Raw genomic sequence first — 21,519 nt, 5'->3', positions numbered from 1 at the left:
ATTAAAGAGCATTAGTTGTGGGTTGTTAACTGTTATAAAGCTATGACCATGACTAGGGGTCCCTCTCAATACAGATAAGACAACTAGCTTCGACCATAACACTCATAGTGGTGAACAATGTATTTAACTGCCTGTTGAAGACAGACAGCAGTTGTTCCGACTATGTACCGGTATGACGGTGTGTAAAAAATTCATATCGTACGGTAAATTAAAACCAGTATACCGCTCAGCACTACAAGAGTTTAAAATAAAAGGGAAATAAATGTCCCCACTGTTGTACACCATTTAGTCATTTTGTCAGGCTTACATTAAACCAGTTGACCTTTTCTAAGCAGCTGGGAAGGTCAGCATTTGACCACAAGTTCATTTAATTCAACCGGTGAGACGACTGATGCATCTCTCTCTCACTCTATTGATTAAAACATGAAAGGAAACAAGACTGAAAGTAAGAGTATGAAAACACAACCTGAAAAAGGGACATGAATGAGTGCTGCTACTTAGGAAAGTAGCATTCAGGCCTTAATATTACTCAAAATCGCACTCAACTTTTCATCTGCCAAATGAAAAACTGACAAACGCTGATTCTATCTCGAGCCGTCTCTTAAGGCGCTCGAAGAGTGTGATCGCGGGTAATAGATAGTCGATGCAAGCGTCGGGCCGGAGAAACGTTCGACTCCCGATGCCAGGCTACACAACTCGTGCCAGTTTGTCTGCAAGCACCTAGCGGGTCGCAAAGCGTTTAATTTGAGCAAGTGTGTGTGTGTGTGTGTGTGTGTGTGTGTGTGTGTGCAGCTGTGTCTCCACTACCGCCTTCACTGTGGTTGCCCGAGGGGCGAAGCAGATCCGAAGTAATGGGAATACATTAGAGAGCAATTCATGCGGTGTAGAAGAGAGGAGAAACAAAACCAAAGAACTGCTGGAGACGAGTGGAGTTGTTGGAGCTTCATGGCGATACAGTCTAATATCAAGCTCCTGGCAGAAACTTTCCTTTGCATATTTAATAGTGGTGGTAGACAGTGGTGGTGTGCTTGTGTATCCTGAAAATAAAAGTTGGTAAACTGAAAAATCCTTTTTTTGGAGAGTGGGCTAATAACGCATTGAAAGATAAGAGTTTCAGAGCAGCTTTTCAGCGCTATCATGAATACTGCTATTCAACCTCCTGTCAGCTTTCAGAGGGAATTCATAGTGCAGCTTTTGGGCAAAATAAGTAGGAAAAAGAGATATGAAACCATGCATGATTTTACAATGGGAGAGTTTCTAGATAAACGTGATCAATACCAAAAGATCAATAATAACGACCCAAAAGGACAGGCTGTATATATGGTTTTATACAACTGAGTATGTGTGTGTGTGTACATACCTCTCCTCCCAGGGTAAACAGTGGGGTAGTACTCGTAGTAGAGGTCTGGTTGGTCCAGGTTGCCAAAGGGCTCGAACTCCAGTTCAGCATTTTGGAAGAGGTTCAGCTTGGTGAGGAGGGCCAGCCTCACAAACCAGAGCTGGAATACACACAAATACCCCTCCCTCTGTTTGTTTCATGAATAGGACAAGACGTTAAGTACAGAAGACGCATGAAAGAGACACATAATGCAAATTCTCTGAACTCAACTGGTCACAGCTGCCCTCTTCCAGTTAGCAGTTAGCCTCTATGTCTATGTGTTTTTGTGTCTATTGCCACATTTCCACTGCACCTCTCTTTTTTGGTTTCCCATTGGTAAAAGTTGTGGATAGTACCTGGTACTTTTTTGGTATCACCAAAGGTTCCCAGTGAGCTGAGTCGACACTAGAAGGTGCAGTTAAAACACCGATTGGCCACAGAATCGTCACTTGTCCTGCATTAAATGATTAAATAAAATTGTTTCTATTCACTTGACTAAGGTTTTAAATAATTACCAGCCCGCAAAACCAGTTACTTTCTTTAGGATTGAGGATCCGGCGAGAGCCGTGTCACGTCGAAGATGATGCTATGGCAGTTTCACACGGCGTCGCTAAGACGATCAGCTAAGAATCCCATCTACATTGACAGGGTACTATCTGCAGTTGAGAACGGAATCCCAGAATCCCAGTACCCAAAGTGAGTCGAATAGAACGGAGTTTAGCTGTTCCACCCAGGGGAAACAAGGCATTAGTCTTTTGACTTGAAAGTCCTTTCAGTCCCACAACTGTAAATATTTTCCACTTAATTTGGTCAGAAACCAATTATGCAATAACATACTCAATAATGTAATACCATGTCTTGAATTTCATTCATTTTTATAATGTAATACATCAGTACATCACTGGGTTTTACGTTGCAGTATTGATTAAATCATCCGTAGTTCTTACATTATAAAAAAATGACATACAGTAAAGGGGTTGCAATCCTGATGCAGTCCAGCTAATTGATGGATGAGTGTTTTTTTAAGCTTAACACTGTTGTTGATATTTACAAATCTGATGATATAATGTCCAGTATTCATTTTCTAACAAACATTTTTAAGGATGCCTTACATTTTGTTATTAATGAATATGTACCGAGCTGAACATTTTATATTTTAATCAAATTACTAAACTTGTCAAATACAACAATCCATTTTAGACCGTGCACATATAATATATGTGCACGGTCTAAAATCGGTCCAAAACGCAAAACCTCCTATCTGCCTATTTTCTGATTGGCGGATTTCACTTTGGATGATGAGAACAAGGAAGGCTGCTCATATTCAGTCTGTCTGCAAGATTTTCCCGCCCTTCGTTGTGAAAGAAAAGTTATTCCAAAAACAGTGTATTATGTATAACAAATAGCATTCTGCAAGAAAACAAGAAGTTCTTTTTTGTTTTTTTGTTTCAGATAAGAGGTTTTGCTTTTCGGCCATCGATATGCTGTGTAGATCTTCTACACATCTGGCGGGCACCGGCTGCTCCACGACCATGTTGTAAAATGTCGTGAGCTTTTGACAGCACACATGCACTTGGACAGAAGCCCAGGCACATGCAGCTGTGTCCTGACAGGTTGAGTTGGCGATGGGCTCCCAACATGGAACGATCCAGAAGCTCTGAGCAGCATTGGAGCCCTATATTGACTTTGCCACCACAACGCTGCCTCCTCATTAACACAGTCGTTGGTTGCCAGTCGGGATGACACCGACGAGCAGTGTTTCTAGAGTGGCCTTAGTTGTTTAACAATCTCTGAACCCAGATAACCCTCTGGGGGCAAGGGGCCGTATTAATGGAGTTAGGGTGTAGGCCAAGATTTTCTTTTCCATGTGTTGATCGTTGTTTACAGCCCAATTAGCAACTTCAGACGCAAGACTGAAGTTGTCCGATCGGATTGTTTCACAAGTATCCAGTTTACACGCTAAGTTAAACCAATTAAAATCCAAATCATCGTCAGAAGATAACCGGTGGGTTCTCGGTTGAGTCAGTGCGCTCCACCTCTTTTGTTCACCAAACTGTTTACCTATATTCAACCAAAGCCTGCTTGAACGTGATTGGTCAATAACACTCGGACTACAAACAGAAACCAGAACTCTTCTAATACCAAAATCCCCCAAAACCCGTAGCCTACAGATTCTACATGTGCAGAATCTGTGAGCGATGAGGTGTTTACAGATTAACATCCACAGGTTGCCCTTGGGACTAGGAGAGGACACAGGGAGTCTGGAGAAGAGGTTGACTTATTGTGTACAGCATTTAGTCTGTGCTCTTGCGTGCACATTTAGTCACATAATCATTTTATATTGCCATCGACAGTGTTGACATGAAGTTATGAACACAGTATTGTCATTTGTAAGATTACTTCTATAAAGGCATGACGGTAGCTACAAATATTCATTTTTAGATGTTCCATGTGCGTCCAGAGGGGAGACACTTTAACCCTTTAACATCTATTAAGGGGGTTGTACACCTAAATGAAAACAACTTTGAGCAGGAATCCTTGAAAATGTCATTTTTACAGATTAATTACTTTGTTACTTTGTCTGACGGTTGTCAGACTGCTTTTAATGCTTTTAAGAAAGGGGGAAACAATGTTTCTTTCTGGTTCCAGTTGTTTCTAATCGGTCTTTATATACATGCATATTTATGTAACTTTCTATATTACTTGCAGTCTGTAAAGGTTCAGCATAGTGCTTATGTCCTGTGGGAAGAACAGTGGGTGGTAAAAGGTTAACAGAGAGGCCCAACAGTCATCATTTTTCATGATACATATTACATTCAGAAAAAGAAACGCATTTAAAAAAGTACCACACAATTAAAACCTGGATTTCAAAAAAATGTGCCTGGTTGTTTAAGAACCTAAAACTAACAGTAATATGCAGCACGAGGCAACAACATGGTCGATTAACTTAAAGTCTCATGCACAGAGCTACCACAGGGGTGGCCTTCTTAATGAGCTTACGCAGCCATCCATCTTCTGGATAGAGCGCCACAAAAGCAGCCAGGAAAATGTGCTAGCAGCAACCCTGAACAAAACATATAAAAAAGAAAGTACAACAAATAGAGTGCTCTCTGTGTTAGTGGTTGGCTCTGAAAAAAATGAATCAATGAATAAAAACATGAACTCTTTATAGCAAAATAATATGATATTAAATAATCTGTGAAATGGTTATACAATGTCACTTAGGACATTTCATTACATAATTCTTCAAGTGCAAGCACATTAGTGGGTATATTTTCAACTAAGTGAAAAAAATCTCAATTGCTATTTGGGAATTAGTACATTAATCTGTAGAACAAGACATGTCTTGGCTTACTCTCCAACACCCACCAACACGCAGAGAGACGGGTGAATGGACGGACGAGGAGAAAGTAGCTGGCATCTTACCTGCAGTGAGTCAGTGGTGTGGGAGGTTGGCTGGCCGGCCTTTCCATATCCCTGACCATGAGCTGTCAGCAGCCGGCCCGTCAGATCCACCGCAGCCCGCCAGTTTTTACTGCTCTGCAGGGGAGAGGAGAGAGACACGGCACACTGATGGGAACCATAGAAGAAAACGTGGGGCTAAAACGGATGCATATGGGTCCAGCTACCATAATCACAAACACTCTCAAGCGGACATCACAACTAATAAGACATCACTTAGGAGCCAGCACCTTGTTTCAAGTATTCAAATGCGTCTATTGAACCACCCACATTTTTTCAAGATGCCCGTCTCCAGCATCCTCACACAAGGACAAATGCTTCAGCAAACTTAAAGGATAATTCCTGTACATCACAACTTGGGTTCTTGCTTATTATCTGTCAGTTATGATAACTATTGCAGTGCCCGTTGGCAGCGTGCCCGGGCCTACTGCAGCTTACAGCGTTTTCGGGGGCGTACCCAGTTGTTGCGCATGGCCGTTCAGAAAGCATGCCCATCTAATGTGGGCTGATGGGTGACTCCCGGTCCTGGACATGCTGCAGGGAAGTGAAGAGGAGTTTGTTGGTAATGTAAGTACATCCAGCAGGAAAAGTGAAGTGCACTCAATGAGCCGCAGCCTGTAAAGCCCTGCTCTGGATGACTTGCTCAAGTCCACAGAGCCCTGATGCTCCACCCCCCTGCTACACAAAACACTGTTCACTAACATATTCAAAGTTTAATAACACTGTAATATTGTCCAAATTCAACATTGCACTCTATGGAGAACGTAGCAAAAACCCACCAAGTGTGAAGTAGATCGGATGAGCGGTTCGGAAGAGAGATGGACATTGCTTACTTTAGTTAAATATTGTATTCACCAAATTATTAGCAGAGCTCTGGGAACATGGCAATAACAATAAAACAAGGTCCAACGGGGCAAAATCTACGATCTGAGCTGGAAAAAATCTCAACTTCAATTTACTCGCTTGTTCTGGAGCTTTGGGCCATACCACACAGTCCTCAGCACCAGATCGAGTTTGGCCAGATGAAATTGGAGTTGCAGATATTCAAACATGACAGAATTCTAAGCACATCTTAAGGCTTTGTCCAAAAATTTTCAGAAATCGCTACATTTACTATCCACCATTTTTTGTGTGTGTGTGAGAATTCTGAATGTTAAATGTAAACTCCATATAGTGCCCTCAGATATTCCCACAATGCAATACGTCATATTTATAGATGCAAAAATCATAGCTGTGAGACACTACAGCTGTCAGTAGCCGTGTTTCTGTTTTTTTGATGCGCATTGTAAGGAATCGCATTATCGGTCTGTGTGGAAATGGCGAAATTTTATAAAACTTCCTCATTTGTGAGGACAATATTTTACGCTTGCTTGAAGAGGTTTTTGCACTTGTCAAAAAAGAGCTCGACATGGATTATGGAAACGCCTTTTTTCGATCAACTCTGATGTTGCGAACATTTAATGATGGATCAGCTGTTTCTGCCATTCTCAGATGTGTCACGCTCAACTTTTGGCTGACACTGCGTGTGTGATTATTTGACTCCTCGTGAAGAGGTACAACTAGAAACTATTCTCATTATAATCTATTCATTAATTTTAATTGATAAACGTTTAGCCTATAAAATGTCAGAAAACAGTGAAATTTTACAATTTACAATTTCTCAGAGCCGAAGGCCAAGTCTTTGTACGGTCTGTTTTGTCCAACCAACATCCAAACCCCAAACAGATTTTTCTTTGCAATGATATGAAACAGAGCAGACACAATTTAGAATCTGGAACCAAAGAATGTTTGTTTGATAAATTAGTTCACCGATTATATCAATTGGCTGATTGTTTCAGCTTTGTTTCTTTGACGTTGCCCGTATCCCAGCAAACAGTTGGTAAGTACAATCGTATTGTTACAGATAGGATCGACGGCCAGATCTATAAAAATAAGACGCACATTGTAATTACCCTAAATTGAAATTTACTTTATCGTTATTACGATATTTTCTACTTTTATCTTTTCAGAGTTTTTTTATGTCAAATTTCAAACCACAAATCCCCAATGGGAAAAAAACGACCAAGATAGAACGTATTTAAACAGAACAAATTATCAGTGGAACAGTTACACAATAAGAAGAAAACAGGACTTCTAAAAGGCAATGTAAAAAAAAAGAAAAACAAAACAAGGCCATCAATTAACATTTAGAACAGCTTAGATGCAAAATAAAAAGATGTCCCATCTTACTAATCATCTTTTATGACAGCATCAACTCCAAACTGATAATGTGACTTCTAATGCCGTGAAAACAAAAGTCACTACATACGAGGCAGGTGTGGGTGTAAGTGCACAACTGAGAGTGTTTCCACCGGTGTGTGGAGTTGCCATTAAAGGCTGGAGGACAAAGCGCCCACTCAAACAAACACAGTGGACGTGCGCAGTGAGCATGCACGCACACACACACACACACCTTGGTATTAGCAGCATCTGCTTCCACAGGAGGTGGTACAATAGGTAAGAGGGGGACAGAGGTGGGGGGGGGGGGGTATAGTCACCCTACCCCATCAACACACATGACAAGGTCGGCTTGCCGATTGGGTCCTAAGTGCTGTGCCATTCATCACAGCCGGGGAGCTAATTTGGAGAGAGAGGAAGAGAGAGGGCTGCTTTCTTTGTAGTCATCTTTATCATAGAACTCATCAGCCTTTTACCTCTCTTTTGGTCTGGTGTAGCTTTCCCCTCTTCCCCATTCATCTTGTCTCCTTCTTCTTCGTCTCCTCCTCCTCCTTTCTTCTTCTCCTGCCTGCCTTGCTGCTTCCCTCCCCTCCTCAGGATTCTCCCATACTTCCTTCTCCATCTATCTTGACGCTTCCTGTTCTCTTCCCTCTCTTTCCTCCATCTCCTCCCCATCCTTCTGACTCTCATTTGTGCCTCTTTTCTCTTCCCCGCTGTCGTTGCTCCCTCCCTTATCGCTCATTCCTCATCCCTCCCTCTCCTCTCCTGCCCTGTGCCAGTATCTGCGCTGCCTCTGAATCTTCATTAGAGGGGGAAATGAAGCTGAAAACGAGGAGGCAGCCTGGATGGCCAAAAGCAGCTGCAGTCACTCACACACACACATCCAGTATGCTACAGTACACCACTGCCCAGCCAAAGGGCATGAGAAGACAGGTGTGCAAGTGTGTGTTTCTGGGTGTCTGTGTGAGATTCAGATACGGTGTGAGTAGAGAAAAATGAGAGCAGCAAGCCGTGACACACACACACACACACACACACACACACACACACACACACACACACACACACACACACACACACACACACACACACACACACACACACACACACACACACACACACACACACACACACACACACACACACACACACACACGAAGAAACAAATAAAGCAGAAACTCTGAGCCAAAATAGTTGGAAGAAGTAAAGAGGAGCGGTGGGTAGCCGAGTAGAGAGCAGGAGATGAGGAGAGGAGAGCTGAGGGCCAAGGGAGCTGCAGAGAGGCACCACGAGGAGCCAAAGTGAAAAAACAAACAAACCCCAGTGCTAGAAAAGTGTACTTCAGCTCAGGCCTTAAGTAACGATGCAGCATTGCTGCTACGCATGGCTTTATGGTCTGATATTATCTCACACCAGCCTATAAACAATCCAAAGCAAACATTACAGGCACATACTGTAGAACGCAGGAACTGTGATTGGAGGAGACGGCGGGCAGGATTTGTGTTGTGGGAGGCGACCTTCTGAGACCAGAAGGTCACAGGGTCGGTCCCCATTATGAGCCAGATAATGACGGACGTCTCTGCTGCGCTGACTTCTCAAACGGTTGAACCTGAGCTCTGTGATCACATGCGTTACGAACAACAGGGAATAACCACACTGAGCTCGTTACAATGTCCTCCCTCGAAACCAAGTGGTGTCTCCCACCGATTGGCTCAACATGCAAATGTTAGGGCGGGGACAAGAGAAAACACACCATCTGTCTTACAAGAGACTTGTAACTAAATGTTTCACACATGCGTTCCTAATTTCATTTTACAGATAGCAGCCTCACTGTGTTGAGGCAATTTGCTGACAATGCAAACAAAACATTTCACATTGTTGCTTGCTTGCTGCAGAAATAAAATAAAGCTATAGAATGGCCCAGCCAATCACCTGACCTGAATCCAATAGAAAATCTATGAAAGAACTAAAGATCAGAGTTCATAGAAGAGGCCCACGGAACCTTCAAGATTTAAAGACTGTGTGGAAGAATGGGTCAAAACCACACCTGAGCAATGCATGCGCCTAGTTTTGAATCTGTCATTACTAACAAAGGCTTTTGTACGAAGTATTAAATTAATTTCAGTAAGTGTGTTCAATACTTTTTCCCTGTGTCATTCCATTTTGTTACACATAACTTAATTTCTGAACTTATTTGTTTGGTTTTCTTTGTATGTGTGGATTACTTGGGTTGTTACCGACATTTGGTGAAAATGTCATGTCAATAGCACCTTTAGAAATATATTTACTGAGAAAAATGGTGACATGTTCAATACTTATTTTACCCGCTGTATATACATACATATATACACACACACTGCACACATAAAAGAGCTGGGCAAGTTAATTAACGCCGACAATTATTTTATCGTGTGTTAACGCAGTTTTAAAAAGAAATTATTATGTGGACATTTTTAACACAAGAACCGGTGTTACGGTTTAACCAGGGACCCTGTTAACAGCCGACCTTCAGCCTAAAGCCGTGTTCACACCAAACGCGTTTAACGCGTTGAACGCGGCGCGATTACATTCAAAGTCTATGTACAGACGCGTTGGACGCGATGGCGCGTTTGACGCGTCAAAACGCCGAAACGCCCCAAACGCAGAAGTTGAAATATTTGAACTTCTGCGAAAAAATCGCGTGACGCTCCAGCGCGATAGCCAATCAGCGTTGAGTTGCTCTCTCCGTCATCAGTGAAGTCCTGCCGTTGCTAAATCAGAAAATAAATGCTGTAGCCGCTATGTTCACCCAGAGCTCTACGATACCTCATATCAGTAGAGACCGGACCAAACTATGTGTAGACATGTTTGTGTGTAAACCATATGGTACAAACAATGAATAGACGCTGTCGTATTTACGTCTATATGACGTTATCGTAATGTTAGCATAGCCTAGCACCGATTGATCCGAGCTTCATTGATAAAACAAGTACAAATCGGCATCATTACGTAGTTATTTCGGAGTCCCTTTTTGTCGGTTTATTGCCGTTAAATCACAGCCAAGTCAGTTTATAGTGTGTTCATACAGCTGTAGTAAACAGCCGACGTGTGGCTCGCTAGACACAGTGAGCTCGATGAAATCCACGGAGCTCCTCCGGACTATGTTATGAACCAGACATGACGGCGTTTAGTTCCCCGTGATATCTGGGACTTCCACAACACGTACTGAGCAGAAATAGAGGCTATTTTTCTACGGTTGATGGCGGACAGTTGAACAGCTTTCAGGCCGATAAGCCACGCCCCCTTTTTGCCGCGTCCAGCGCGTTGGACGCGCTGGACGCGAATGAACACAAATAGTCCCCGGCGATGCCGGCGGCGCGTTTGGCGCGATTCGCGCCGCGTTAAACGCGTTTGGTGTGAACACGGCTTAATGCGTCTATTGGCAACAGCTGCCGTAACTACGACAACAACAGACGCATTCGGCTGAAGGTCGCCAGTTAACAGGGTCCCTGGTTAAACCGTAACACCGGGCAGCGAGGGAGCGGTGAACAGCTGTTTGTGTGGCGCCTCTTCTGTCTCTTCCTGTTTCCTTCACCTACATTCCCCTGGGTCCTAAGTCCCTCCATGTACAGCTTCATATCACCCTCTATATACCAACGTACATTTATAACAAATACAACACATATTACAGTAATCAGCGTTGCATATGTGTCTGACCAAAATACTAAAAAAAAGCAAAAAATAAATGATTCATTTAAATGATTTTTAAAGTGTTTTTGTTTGGAATATGTATAGTAAGCATATCATTTAGTTATCGCTACTGAGAATTTAACTAACGTAAAAAAAACATTAAAAAAAAAACATGACGTAGATAGGTTTGCAGTTTTCAAGGTGTATATTTCAAATTGCATCTATTACACACATGAAATAAAGTTGTGAACACCGGCTGAATATCTATTATCAGAATCATTACTGTATTTTAACTGCTGTGTAAAGGGAATACTGCTGTTAAAAATAACCTTATTTGTTTATTGCACTTAATTAATGCGCTAACGCGATAATAAAGTGTTAACTTGCCCAGGAATCTGTGATTGAACTGAGGATGGTTCTGGTTTCAAAGCAAAGTTTTTGGACAAATTACTCAAAACTGACAATGTCAACCTCATGGTGGCCCTAGAAGGGGTCAGGGGGTTATCGCCAAAATCATTAGTATGGTTTCTGAGAACCATGAATGCCATGAAGTTGGTGCAAATCCCTGTGATGCAAGAAGCCAAACGGATCACCAAAGACAATAGGATGCGTCCTCTGGGCACCATAGATATCTCTACCAAACGTCATGCCAATTCATCAATCAGCTGTTGAGACATTTCAGTCTGGACTAATGCGGTGGACCGACCGGCCGACATTAGCTTCCCTTGAGACTTGCTGCTAGCATTGCTAAAAAGTTCAGGTGAACTTACAAAGTGCTTTATGATAGGTTGTCACCGATGCCATTATGCATACAAACCACGCTGTCACTCCACAGGTTTGAATGATTTCAATTAACAGAAAGAGCGTTGGAGGACATAAAAATAGAAAAACAATAGGCTGATGGTGATTAATAATTTAGCTCAGCTCAAATTACTCCGCAATAAGACATAATCAGATCCCCTCAAATCAAATGAGGAGACATTACCATGATGATTTATTGCCAGTGATATTAAATGAGGAATTGACTGCTGGGGCTTGGTGAGAGAAGTGTGTACTGGGATTGTGTAGGCATGTCTCAAGCACCACAGTGGGGAAGGGCCCCTTTCGTTTACAGCTGCTTGTTTTTGAGGTCGGTAAATACTAAACCCGCCTCAAAGACACCGGACAATAGAAGGAAGCTAGGAGAGAAGGAAGAGATGAGAGGTCGGATGTGACCCCGCAGAGTCACTGTGTAGTACTCAAGATGGTTCCCAAGGTAAGAGTCACAGCTCATAATGTCAGCGACATGTGGACAGATAGTGTCACTCATCACTGATATTCACTTAGAAATGGTGCTGGGTTATATTTTCAATCAATTTTTGGCTTCCAACGATTATGAAAACAAGATAATAGGGATAAAACAATGATTGCACCGCATTCCGTTTTGCAATGACACTCTTGTGTTGTATTATAAATCAAGAGCTTCACTTTCCTTTACAGCGGTGCACTTTCAACCCCAAAACAGCCAAAAAGCACAACAGTTCTGGGATTCAAATATTTAACCTTTTAAAAACACCTATTTTTTAGGCCTCTGCTCAAAAATTGCATTCCCATAATAAAAAGAGTATATCTCTGCAACCACAAGGTCTATTTGAATAATGTTGGTGTTATAATAAAGGGAACACTTGTGAGATTTGTTCAGATGTGTAAATATCAGTATGTTACTGGTTAACCTGTTACCACTCCTGTAAAATTCACCTAAAACGCCTATCCAAGGCATACCCAAAGTAAATTGAAAGCTGTTTTTGAACCATTTGGAGTACATGCATGGTTTTGGTCTCTTTTGAAACGTAACACAGAAGTTTTTTTCCCCAACAGGCAGAATCACTGTAAGAGCTACTGGCATTGACTAATAGAAGTTGGAACACACTGAAATAGAAGGTTTTTATTTCTGCCTGAATATTTATTTGCAAACAGATGCCTGCAGATGACTATAGCTGGGACTTATTAGCTGGAAACCACAATGGGACCACAGCATGAAGACTTACCTATTCCAGGTTCAAATTTGATAACAATAACACAGAAAATGAATATTTCACACATGTTTCTCTAAGGGTATGTCTTAACGCTTTCCATAAAAGGACATTTGGAGACCCATGATAACCATAGTAACATACATAGACTGTGTAGAGAAGTGTGTATTCATAATTCAAACTTAAGCTTATGTCGATATATAGTTATCATATAACATATTTCGACCATTATATATTTAAACAAATTGTTAACACTTAAAGCAGGGACACAGGTACCTGACTCGCGGTTTCAACAGTGACTTCCACGTTCTGCCTCTAAATCTACCCCATGAATCTGCATATCATTGTTTTTGAAATTTCATTGGCTATACGAAGCGTGAGTCATCAGTACATTTGGTTGCAATTGGCTCGAGATTTACAAGAGGCACTGAAGGCACTGTCCTTCAACGCGGACTCTCGTTGGCTATTGTAGGCTGTAGACAGGACATGGAAGCTCCTAATAGGTCAAATGAGGTGTTAATCTAAACGCCACAATGCAGCCGCCATTTTGAGATACAGAGACCGGCAGTGTTTACATGTGAACTGAAGTTACGTTGGAAAATACATAGAGCGTTAGGCATATCTGTCGGCTAATTTGAAATGATGCAACAGCAGTCTGTGGGTGTTTATGGATGTAATGTGTTTTGGACTAAATATTTTACTGGATTGGATCGTCTGGACCTTTGGCAATGTAACAAGACCGTTTTTGTTGGAATATAATCGATGGTTGAATTTCTATCAAGCTTCAAAGGTGAGGTGCCTCGATTTTGCAACTGCTTGTTCATGAGTTGGTGGTCTGACAGGGGCGTTGATTGAACTTGCTGTTGTGATTGTATCTTGAAATGGTTTGCATAGATCGAATGTGCCTACCTATAAATAGCCGTTGTGTACATGACACAGATGTACAGTAAACACTCGGGCCGTCGGAGTGGTAACAGGATAAGAGTAAATGGCACACAGCAGAAATGAAAAGGCTTCAGGTTCGCCTAAAAAAAAAAAAAAGAAGCACTTTCAGGATGATTATCCCTTTGGAATGATGCAGCTGCAGTTCTAAACTTCTATCAAATCATAGTACAATATGTTAACATTCTCTCTGCAAAGGTTGGCTCTGATAAAGTGAAGCAGAACAAAATGAGTTTTTAGTACAGACAGTTCAGGCGAGGTCTCTAAAATGGCCATTTTGGCACCACCTGTGCCATTTGAATTTTCTCATGTACCAAACTATATATTTCACTTGTATATCATTAATGGTGTTCAATACATCCAAATACAGCGTTTTTTGGCTTAATTTTGAAAGCCAGAATCCGCTCTGCGTCCCCATGCGTGATGGACGTTTGCTCTAAGTCAGCTGCCTGTGAATACGCATGGCTATATCTCCGCAACGGATTGGTAGATTTGAGTGAATGACACGTCATTTGAATCGTTAGAGACAATAGAATTTAGCTATACCCACCAAAATGAGATTGACAGCACTGTTAGCCATCCTGTAGGAAGTGCAAGCTGCAATACATGGCAATTTGAATGTGTCCCCCATGGTCCTAACAGCCCCTAGAAACACCCGGAATGATTTGAGTGTAACACAGGAAATAGGTCTTACATATTTCAGTGTAGATTTGCCGGTAAAATAAACCTTTCACGGCAAAACAGCTAAGGTACTATTATTTGATGAAGCGATTTCTGTTGTTGGTGTTCTTTGGCTCATATCTCTGCTGATGCTTTGATGTAGAGGGATTTGATATGTCTGGAACCTGTGGACTGTCTGCTTTCTGGTAGAGCCAGAAATGTGGCGAGTGGGCTGACTAGGTGGTGCTATATAGATTTTGATATTTGGTTATTCATTTAGTTGGTTATCGAGTCGTGTTTGGAGCATGTACAAATCGCTTATATATTCTCGTAGCCCAGGTTCTGCTGTTTAATTTGATGTGCAACATCACTGTATTCTTTCGTGATTAGTGCGTTGTTTCACACTGTTTTGCTAAGTCTTCTCCCTGGCCCCCAATTGGGGGCCTCTCGGGCTTATTAAAAGAAAAAGAAGAATATGTCTCACTAAAGTCTTTCTAATATAAATTGACAAAAATCTCCTTAAAACAAATGTATTTATTTGAGTTTCTCGACAAATACTACATCTTACAAGATGAACACATCATAGTAGCATCCTAACTTTCCAAAAATATTTTTTTGTGATTACAGTATGTAAATACATGCAACCTCCGTTATTTATTAGCCAAGCAGGACTGTGCTGCCTACCAGCAGCATGCACTCCAGTGTTGAACCACAGGTGTGTAGCACTAGTTTGTCACTGTGATCAAAATAAATAGCAGGCAATCTTTGCACAGGCTCATCTCTGTGAAAACGTGTTTTAGAGGGGATTTAGAGTCGGACTTTCACGAGGTATGGGCTCGGAGCAGCCACTCAACCACAATGCTAAGAACGCTACCCTAGCTGACTAGCCTCTTTTCAGCCGTTTAGAGCGCCAGCATGCTTTAATAAGAAATATCCATATTTGGATCCAGTGTATTGATAACAAGATGCAAGAAGAAGTAACACAATATACTGTTGAATTGATATTTGACCCTTATTCATGGGTGTGACTTTATCTATCTATCTATCTATCTATGTATCTCACCAATGTGTTTAGAATTAAATTGTTCAGTATGTACAACATTGTCTACAAGCTTTTCTAGATCCAGCCCTGAATTTTGCAATCTAAGTGCACCAGATTGATGTATTTAACTTTAAAATGTGGGCTACTAAATGTTCTTCATGATGTTTCCAAAGTCATTGAATAAGTATTTGTTAAATGCTACTGATGTTAATATTGTCCAAAATAATCTTGATTATAACCTACCTAGAGATATCTTAGATTTAAAGAGAGCAGCATTACAGAAAATAACTTCATCGATTGAAATTGTAATTGGCCATGTATTACAATGTTTCCCACACACTCCCACACACTAACTGCTCATGCAAATGAGTGCATTGAAAATGTGCACGCTTTACGTCCTCTATCTCACACACACGTGTGCACACGTGCATAATTAGTGTCGTTCGCGAGTTTAAAAGGGGTGAGGCTGCTAGAATGTGTTGCCGATCTGAAGTTCAGTGGGTATTTTTCTTTGGTGAGTAAAAACCTGCACAACAAAGCGCAATGAACAAACGAACGCCCACTCGTTCTCTCGCAAGACCCAAAGCCTCCAGGCGTATCAGACTTAAAAAAAACACTATAGCTTTGGTTAACTCAGGGAGCTTGGTGCTACTTCAATCAAGCCCCGTCATTTTGGATTACACAGAGGAAGGGTGTGGAAGGGGGGAAGAAAACATTTGTAATATGCTAAAAGTGCATGACAGTCATTGCAACAGTGGCTAACTTTACTTTGATGCCTCTGTTGTTGGTCTACAGACACTTGAACCAGGGGACGGGATATCGTCCTCGAGCTGGAGGACGGCCTGCTCGGCTATTGCGCCGATATGAACAGAAGCCATTTTGTCTCCCACAGGCAGAATCGCTGGATTCTTTAAACAGTATCGCAGAGAGACGTCGAGACACAAACCGGCATAATAGATCATGTGAAGACGGCGCAGTAGCTCGTGGCTTGGTAGAGAACTCCACATAGCACTCCCTGAGACGGCTCAACACGGCTTCAGAGTTCTAAGTGAAGCTCCTCTGGGTAACATTAACCCCTGATTGACTGGTGTGCTACTGGATAACTTTTGATAGTTTGGTTGTCAACAATAACAGAATGTCCCGATTGCTTTTCCCTCCGAGGGTGCTGCTGAAGAACACTGATTCACATCCGGCGACTCACCCAAAGTACATCACACACACTAAGTTTTTCCCAATACTGAAAGACCTGGAGCTGACGCTAAACCGATTTGGTATAGCTACCGACTGGCCATCGTTTCTATCAGTTTGGGTCATTTTGTAGCAAGGGGTGATGATGACATATATTTTACTAAATAAAAAAGTGTGGATAAACTAAACCAGATGAACACTTCGTGAAGAATAAAAAAGAAAGCTTGAGAGAGAAGTTAAAATCGTGTTACCTTCTCACCTCGGCACATCCGGCCAATCACTGACTACGTTTACGTGCACAAAACGAGCCGTTTTCTAACCTTATTCTGGAAAATACATGAAAATGAATACTCCCCTTATATGCACGTTCGCCTGCAGCCATGCATACTCTGATTAAGTTATTTGATGATATTTGTGCATATCCAAAAACCTGTTGATATCCAAGTCTTTCATAAGGTGTTTCTCCGTCCAGACAGAAATGTGTCTTTTCTGTTTGACATGCTTCTTCTCTACATGGAACATGCCGTTTACGTGACCTGTATCAAATTCGGAATATTGGTATATTTGTATGCATGTTACCATCCCAACACCAGAATGTTATGTGGGGGGCGCTAATCATATTTCCCTTGGTAATTAAAAGTCTGACTTTTCTTTAAAAACTAAAATGTCAAAGTCCTCCTGGTGCTAGGGTAAGTTTCAGAAGATCCCCAAAGTCAGCAGGATTCATCCTCTGCGGATCATGAATGTGTATACAAAATGTCATGGCGATCCATCCAAAAGTGCTGATACAGAGATATTTTCATCGACCACAGTGGCAGACAGACTTGTGTGGCTAAAGAGCACCTTCCAGTTTAACACCTCACCACCTGCTGGTGAGAAGTAGCACCTGTTGAATACGAGTGGCACACAGTTTATCATCTATCTTAGACCAGCGGCACACAAACAGTCAGCAGTTCATAGGTATAATCACCAATAGGAATGATGGCTAAAAGTACAAAAACTAGACCCAAGTTGTAATAAACTGAAATGGTCCTTTTGCAAAAGGTCCATCTGAGCATATGGCTGCTGCCAATATAAACGGAACAAGGTGAAAACAACTAGCACTAAGGTTTTAAACATGCCCTTCAGCGCTACCAAAGCTGACGCTGCATTACCCAGAGCTGGTGGTGGAAATGACAGCTATGTAAAAAGGTTACGATAATGACAAGGAAAGGTTAAAGCAATGATATCAAAGTATCTCACACACACACACACACACACACACACACACACACACACACACACACACACACACACACACACACACACACACACACACACACACACACACACACACACACACACACACACACACACACACACACACACACACACACTCCGGTGGATAGTGCGGAGGGGGGTGAGGGAGGAAGAGATGAAGGAGAAGGAGGAAATGAGGGGGGAGAGGAGAGAAGAGGGGTGACTGCTAACGAGAGAGACAGATGAGGCCAGCCCAGGGTGGTGCTGAGCCAGAGACCGGCCCACTCTGCTGACCACGCCACATAGGTCACAGGAAAGATGGGGGGGAAGTAGAGGGGAGGCCAGGACAGCCAAGCAGACTCAGTCCTTATCACATCCGACCTCAAAAGCCAACGTCTTCTAAAATAGAATTCTTTTGTATACAGTCATTTAAACAGAGTGAAACATCTGAAAATCAGTTTGAACCAGTCCATGTAAAAAGTGGGCCAGGAGTGAAATATGGCCCCATCTTGCAAATTATTTATCAAATGCAAAGAAATCAAAAATGTGCAAAATCCCAATGGGGATTGTGTTGGATATGCGGGTCACAGGATAGGATCAGGCAAAACAAGGATTGGAAGTCGATGAGAGTCAAGGCGATAATGTGATTGTTATAACTATTTTATGTCCGCATAAATGTGTGTCAGGGCGCCAAACCTGACACACATTGCAATCCAGAGTAGCTGCAGATCTACGCCTGTGTCATAGGTGTTCTTCATGCCATTGAGTACCTGTAGTTTTTTCTCACTTTTCTTCATTTGACAGCTCCCTTCCCGTTCTATTTTCACTTTGGTAAAAAATACCAAAAATGATCTGGTCTCAAATGTGAAGATTTTTTCTTCCCTTCACTATTCTGTATCTTTGTTAATTGAATATCTTTGGGGTTTTGTGATGGTTGGTTGGACAAAAACACACAATGTCAAGTTTCAAGATGCTAACTTGGGCTCAAGATCCAAAGTTAACAGTCGCTAGTTGCTAAATAAGAACAAATTATGGAGACAATCCACCAATGAGGCCAGTAGAGAAAAAAAAAAATAATTCTTACACGCTCTGGAGAAAGCCGCTGGTCAACTCCCTGCTTTGGGGGAATTAAAGAATACATATATTTCTAAGATACATATATAATTGTTTTCAAGCCCTCTAAAATGACTTAGAAGCCTACAAACTCCTTCAAGGAACAACTCACTGCATCCCGTTAGCGATTGTGCGGTTGAAAGAGAGAGAGAGTAAATAAATGCTACAACTCCTCAAGACCAAGGCCAAGCTCCTGTGTTGTGCTTGCCACCTGCTGATTAAAGTGAAGACAGCGACAACTTCGGCTCAGGCAAGGCTGGGATTGGTGTATGCTAGCGATTAGCACTAGCGCCTGTTATTAGCTAAAGAGATTCACAGGCTAATTGAGAGTTTAAAAGCTACTCTTTACCAGTGGTGTATAAAGTACCCAAAAGCCATACTTGAGTAAAAGTAAAGATACCTTACTGGAAAACGACTCCAGTAAAAGTGAAAGTCACCTATTAAAATACTACTTGAGTAAAAGTCTTAAAGTATCTGATATTTACTGTACTTAAGTATCAAAAGTAGTTTTCTGATATTAAATGTACTTAAGTATTGAAAGTAAAAGTACAAGTAAATGCTGTTAATAAAAAAGCAAAGGGTTAGAATTTTGAGAATTAGGAAGTTTATTCTTTTAAGTGCTGTGGCCACCATGACCAAGGACAAGGAGTTGTGTTGAAAATAATTGGGTTGGCTGTGATCCATCCAGGAGCAACAATGTTCAACATCATATATTGTACATAAGTATACTTTTGCATCTACTATGAACTATGGGCCTGATTTGAACACAACAGGCAAAGGTTTTGCGCAAGCTGAATCTGCAGTTGGTCGACTGCTACCATCATAACTCGATCTGATCATCCACCAAATGACTCAAATATCAAAACATGATCAATACTAAAGTATTACAAAACGTAATGCTGCGCTCTCGTTAGCTAACTAGTGCTGCAGTGATTATAGCTATGATGACTCAAATCAACAACATCTCACAACTGTCAACACTTCCTCAGCTCACTAACTCGCTAGAGATCTGTCTACTACACTAATTGTCTCATTTGATTTACGATAGCTAGCGAACGTTAGCCTAACATACACCATGTATAGCTACATTAGAAGATCAGACACCTGTCTCCTGTCTCCCCCCAAAGATATACTCCAATCCTGTGGGAAACACTGCTAGATATCTGAACAGGTTTATGATAATTATGATAACTAAACATTAACGTTGCGGCTCATGGGATTCATCTTCATTTACCCCAATGTGTTTCCTGTGGTTGGATGAGGAGTTTTTGAATGCCAATATTTCAGTAGCTTCGGGTAAGCATAAGAGGCACTTCATCCGGTACGAAGAATCTTTCACTCCAACATAAGAAAACATTTCTCGCAAATATGGCCACGGTGTTGGTCTTCGTCACCACCGTCGTTTGTTGCGGGAGCAGCAGGTGCTTCCATTTCTGCTTCCATCATGAAATCAGTCATCGTAGAGTAGAATTCTACTCATGTAGTCGCTCGCTAGCGAGCATCCTGGGCATCACTGGAATCAAAAAACCGCGGCTTTGAGAGCAGTTGTTTGCAGTTGCGCATTAACGTGATTAACCAATGATTTAACTTGCAAGCTAGGTCCACTGATTCACCAAACCTGCTTGCTTGCAGTCTGTGTTCCACCACGATCCCCGACGTTGGTCTCATGATTCATTTTTTTTCTAAAGATAGATTTTATTTTGTAGCGAGTAACGAAGGTTTCAGGGGAAATGTATCGGAGTCAAAGTATCAGTTTTCTTTGCAAAATGTAGTGAAGTAAAAGTAAAAGTCAACAGAAATATAAATAGTAAAGTAAAGTACAGATATCCAAAAAAACGACTTAAGTACAGTAACGAAGTATTTCTACTTCGTTACTATACACCACTGCTCTTTACTAATACTCCTTGACACACTCTACAGAGCCAGAGAACGTTGGTTTAATAAGAGGGGGTAGGGCAGGGGGTGGCTGATGAGGAAAACTGGCTCCATATATGTCACCTGCCTCCAGATCAGCCTGTAGAGGGCAGCCGCAATGCATATATTTATCACACCATATGTAGACCTGGACCTGAATCCATCAACAACACTTAATACCATAGACATTGGTTTTCAGCTGGTTTGGGGGTTAAGTTACTCTTGACTTAAGTTACAAGTCTCTTGTGTGTTGTGAGTGTAATCAATGTTCATTTGTGTGTATGGATGCAAGGACAGAGGGAGTGTGTCATGGCAGTGGGCGCAGTCACACTCTTCTGCAGCATGACTCATTCTGCCAGCTCATAGCAGAGCTCACACGCACACAAATAACACACACAGGGGAAGGATGACACGCTCATACTATTGATGACCGATTCTATTCATCCAGCTGCGACAGGTCACACTTTTGGTGGCCACATGCTTACTGACACTTCCACTTCTCTGTGTATGTACGTGACCAAGTGTTCGCGCACATGTGTATTCTGCTTGTGCACATCCTCATTTCAACTTCCCCTCCCAGCCTACCGAGATGCATCCCCCCCTCAGACAACTTTGATCTGTGAGTTTGTTTGATCTCAGAAGTTTGGATATTTCAGAAGTTATTGAGAAGTAAAGCATATGAA

At 41.8% G+C, this 21,519-nt stretch overlaps 1 protein-coding gene across 1 annotated transcript in view; it reads right to left on the bottom strand.

Annotated features, from left to right (window-relative positions):
* trappc12 (trafficking protein particle complex subunit 12) overlaps positions 1-21,519 on the bottom strand; it is a 48,056-nt gene that overhangs the window by 15,851 nt on the left and 10,686 nt on the right. The window contains exons 4-5 of the mRNA XM_079174351.1: positions 4,805-4,918; positions 1,361-1,499 (exon numbers count right to left, since the gene is read on the bottom strand). Of these exons, the coding sequence (XP_079030477.1) occupies positions 1,361-1,499; positions 4,805-4,918 (253 nt within the window). The remainder of the gene's footprint in view (positions 1-1,360; positions 1,500-4,804; positions 4,919-21,519) is intronic.

The sequence above is a fragment of the Pholis gunnellus genome, assembly GCF_910591455.1.
Source record: "Pholis gunnellus genome assembly, chromosome: 15".
Taxonomy (NCBI): Eukaryota; Metazoa; Chordata; class Actinopteri; order Perciformes; family Pholidae; genus Pholis; species Pholis gunnellus.
The sequence above is the reverse complement of the archived record's forward strand: the minus strand, read 5'-3'. Positions and strand labels throughout refer to the sequence as shown.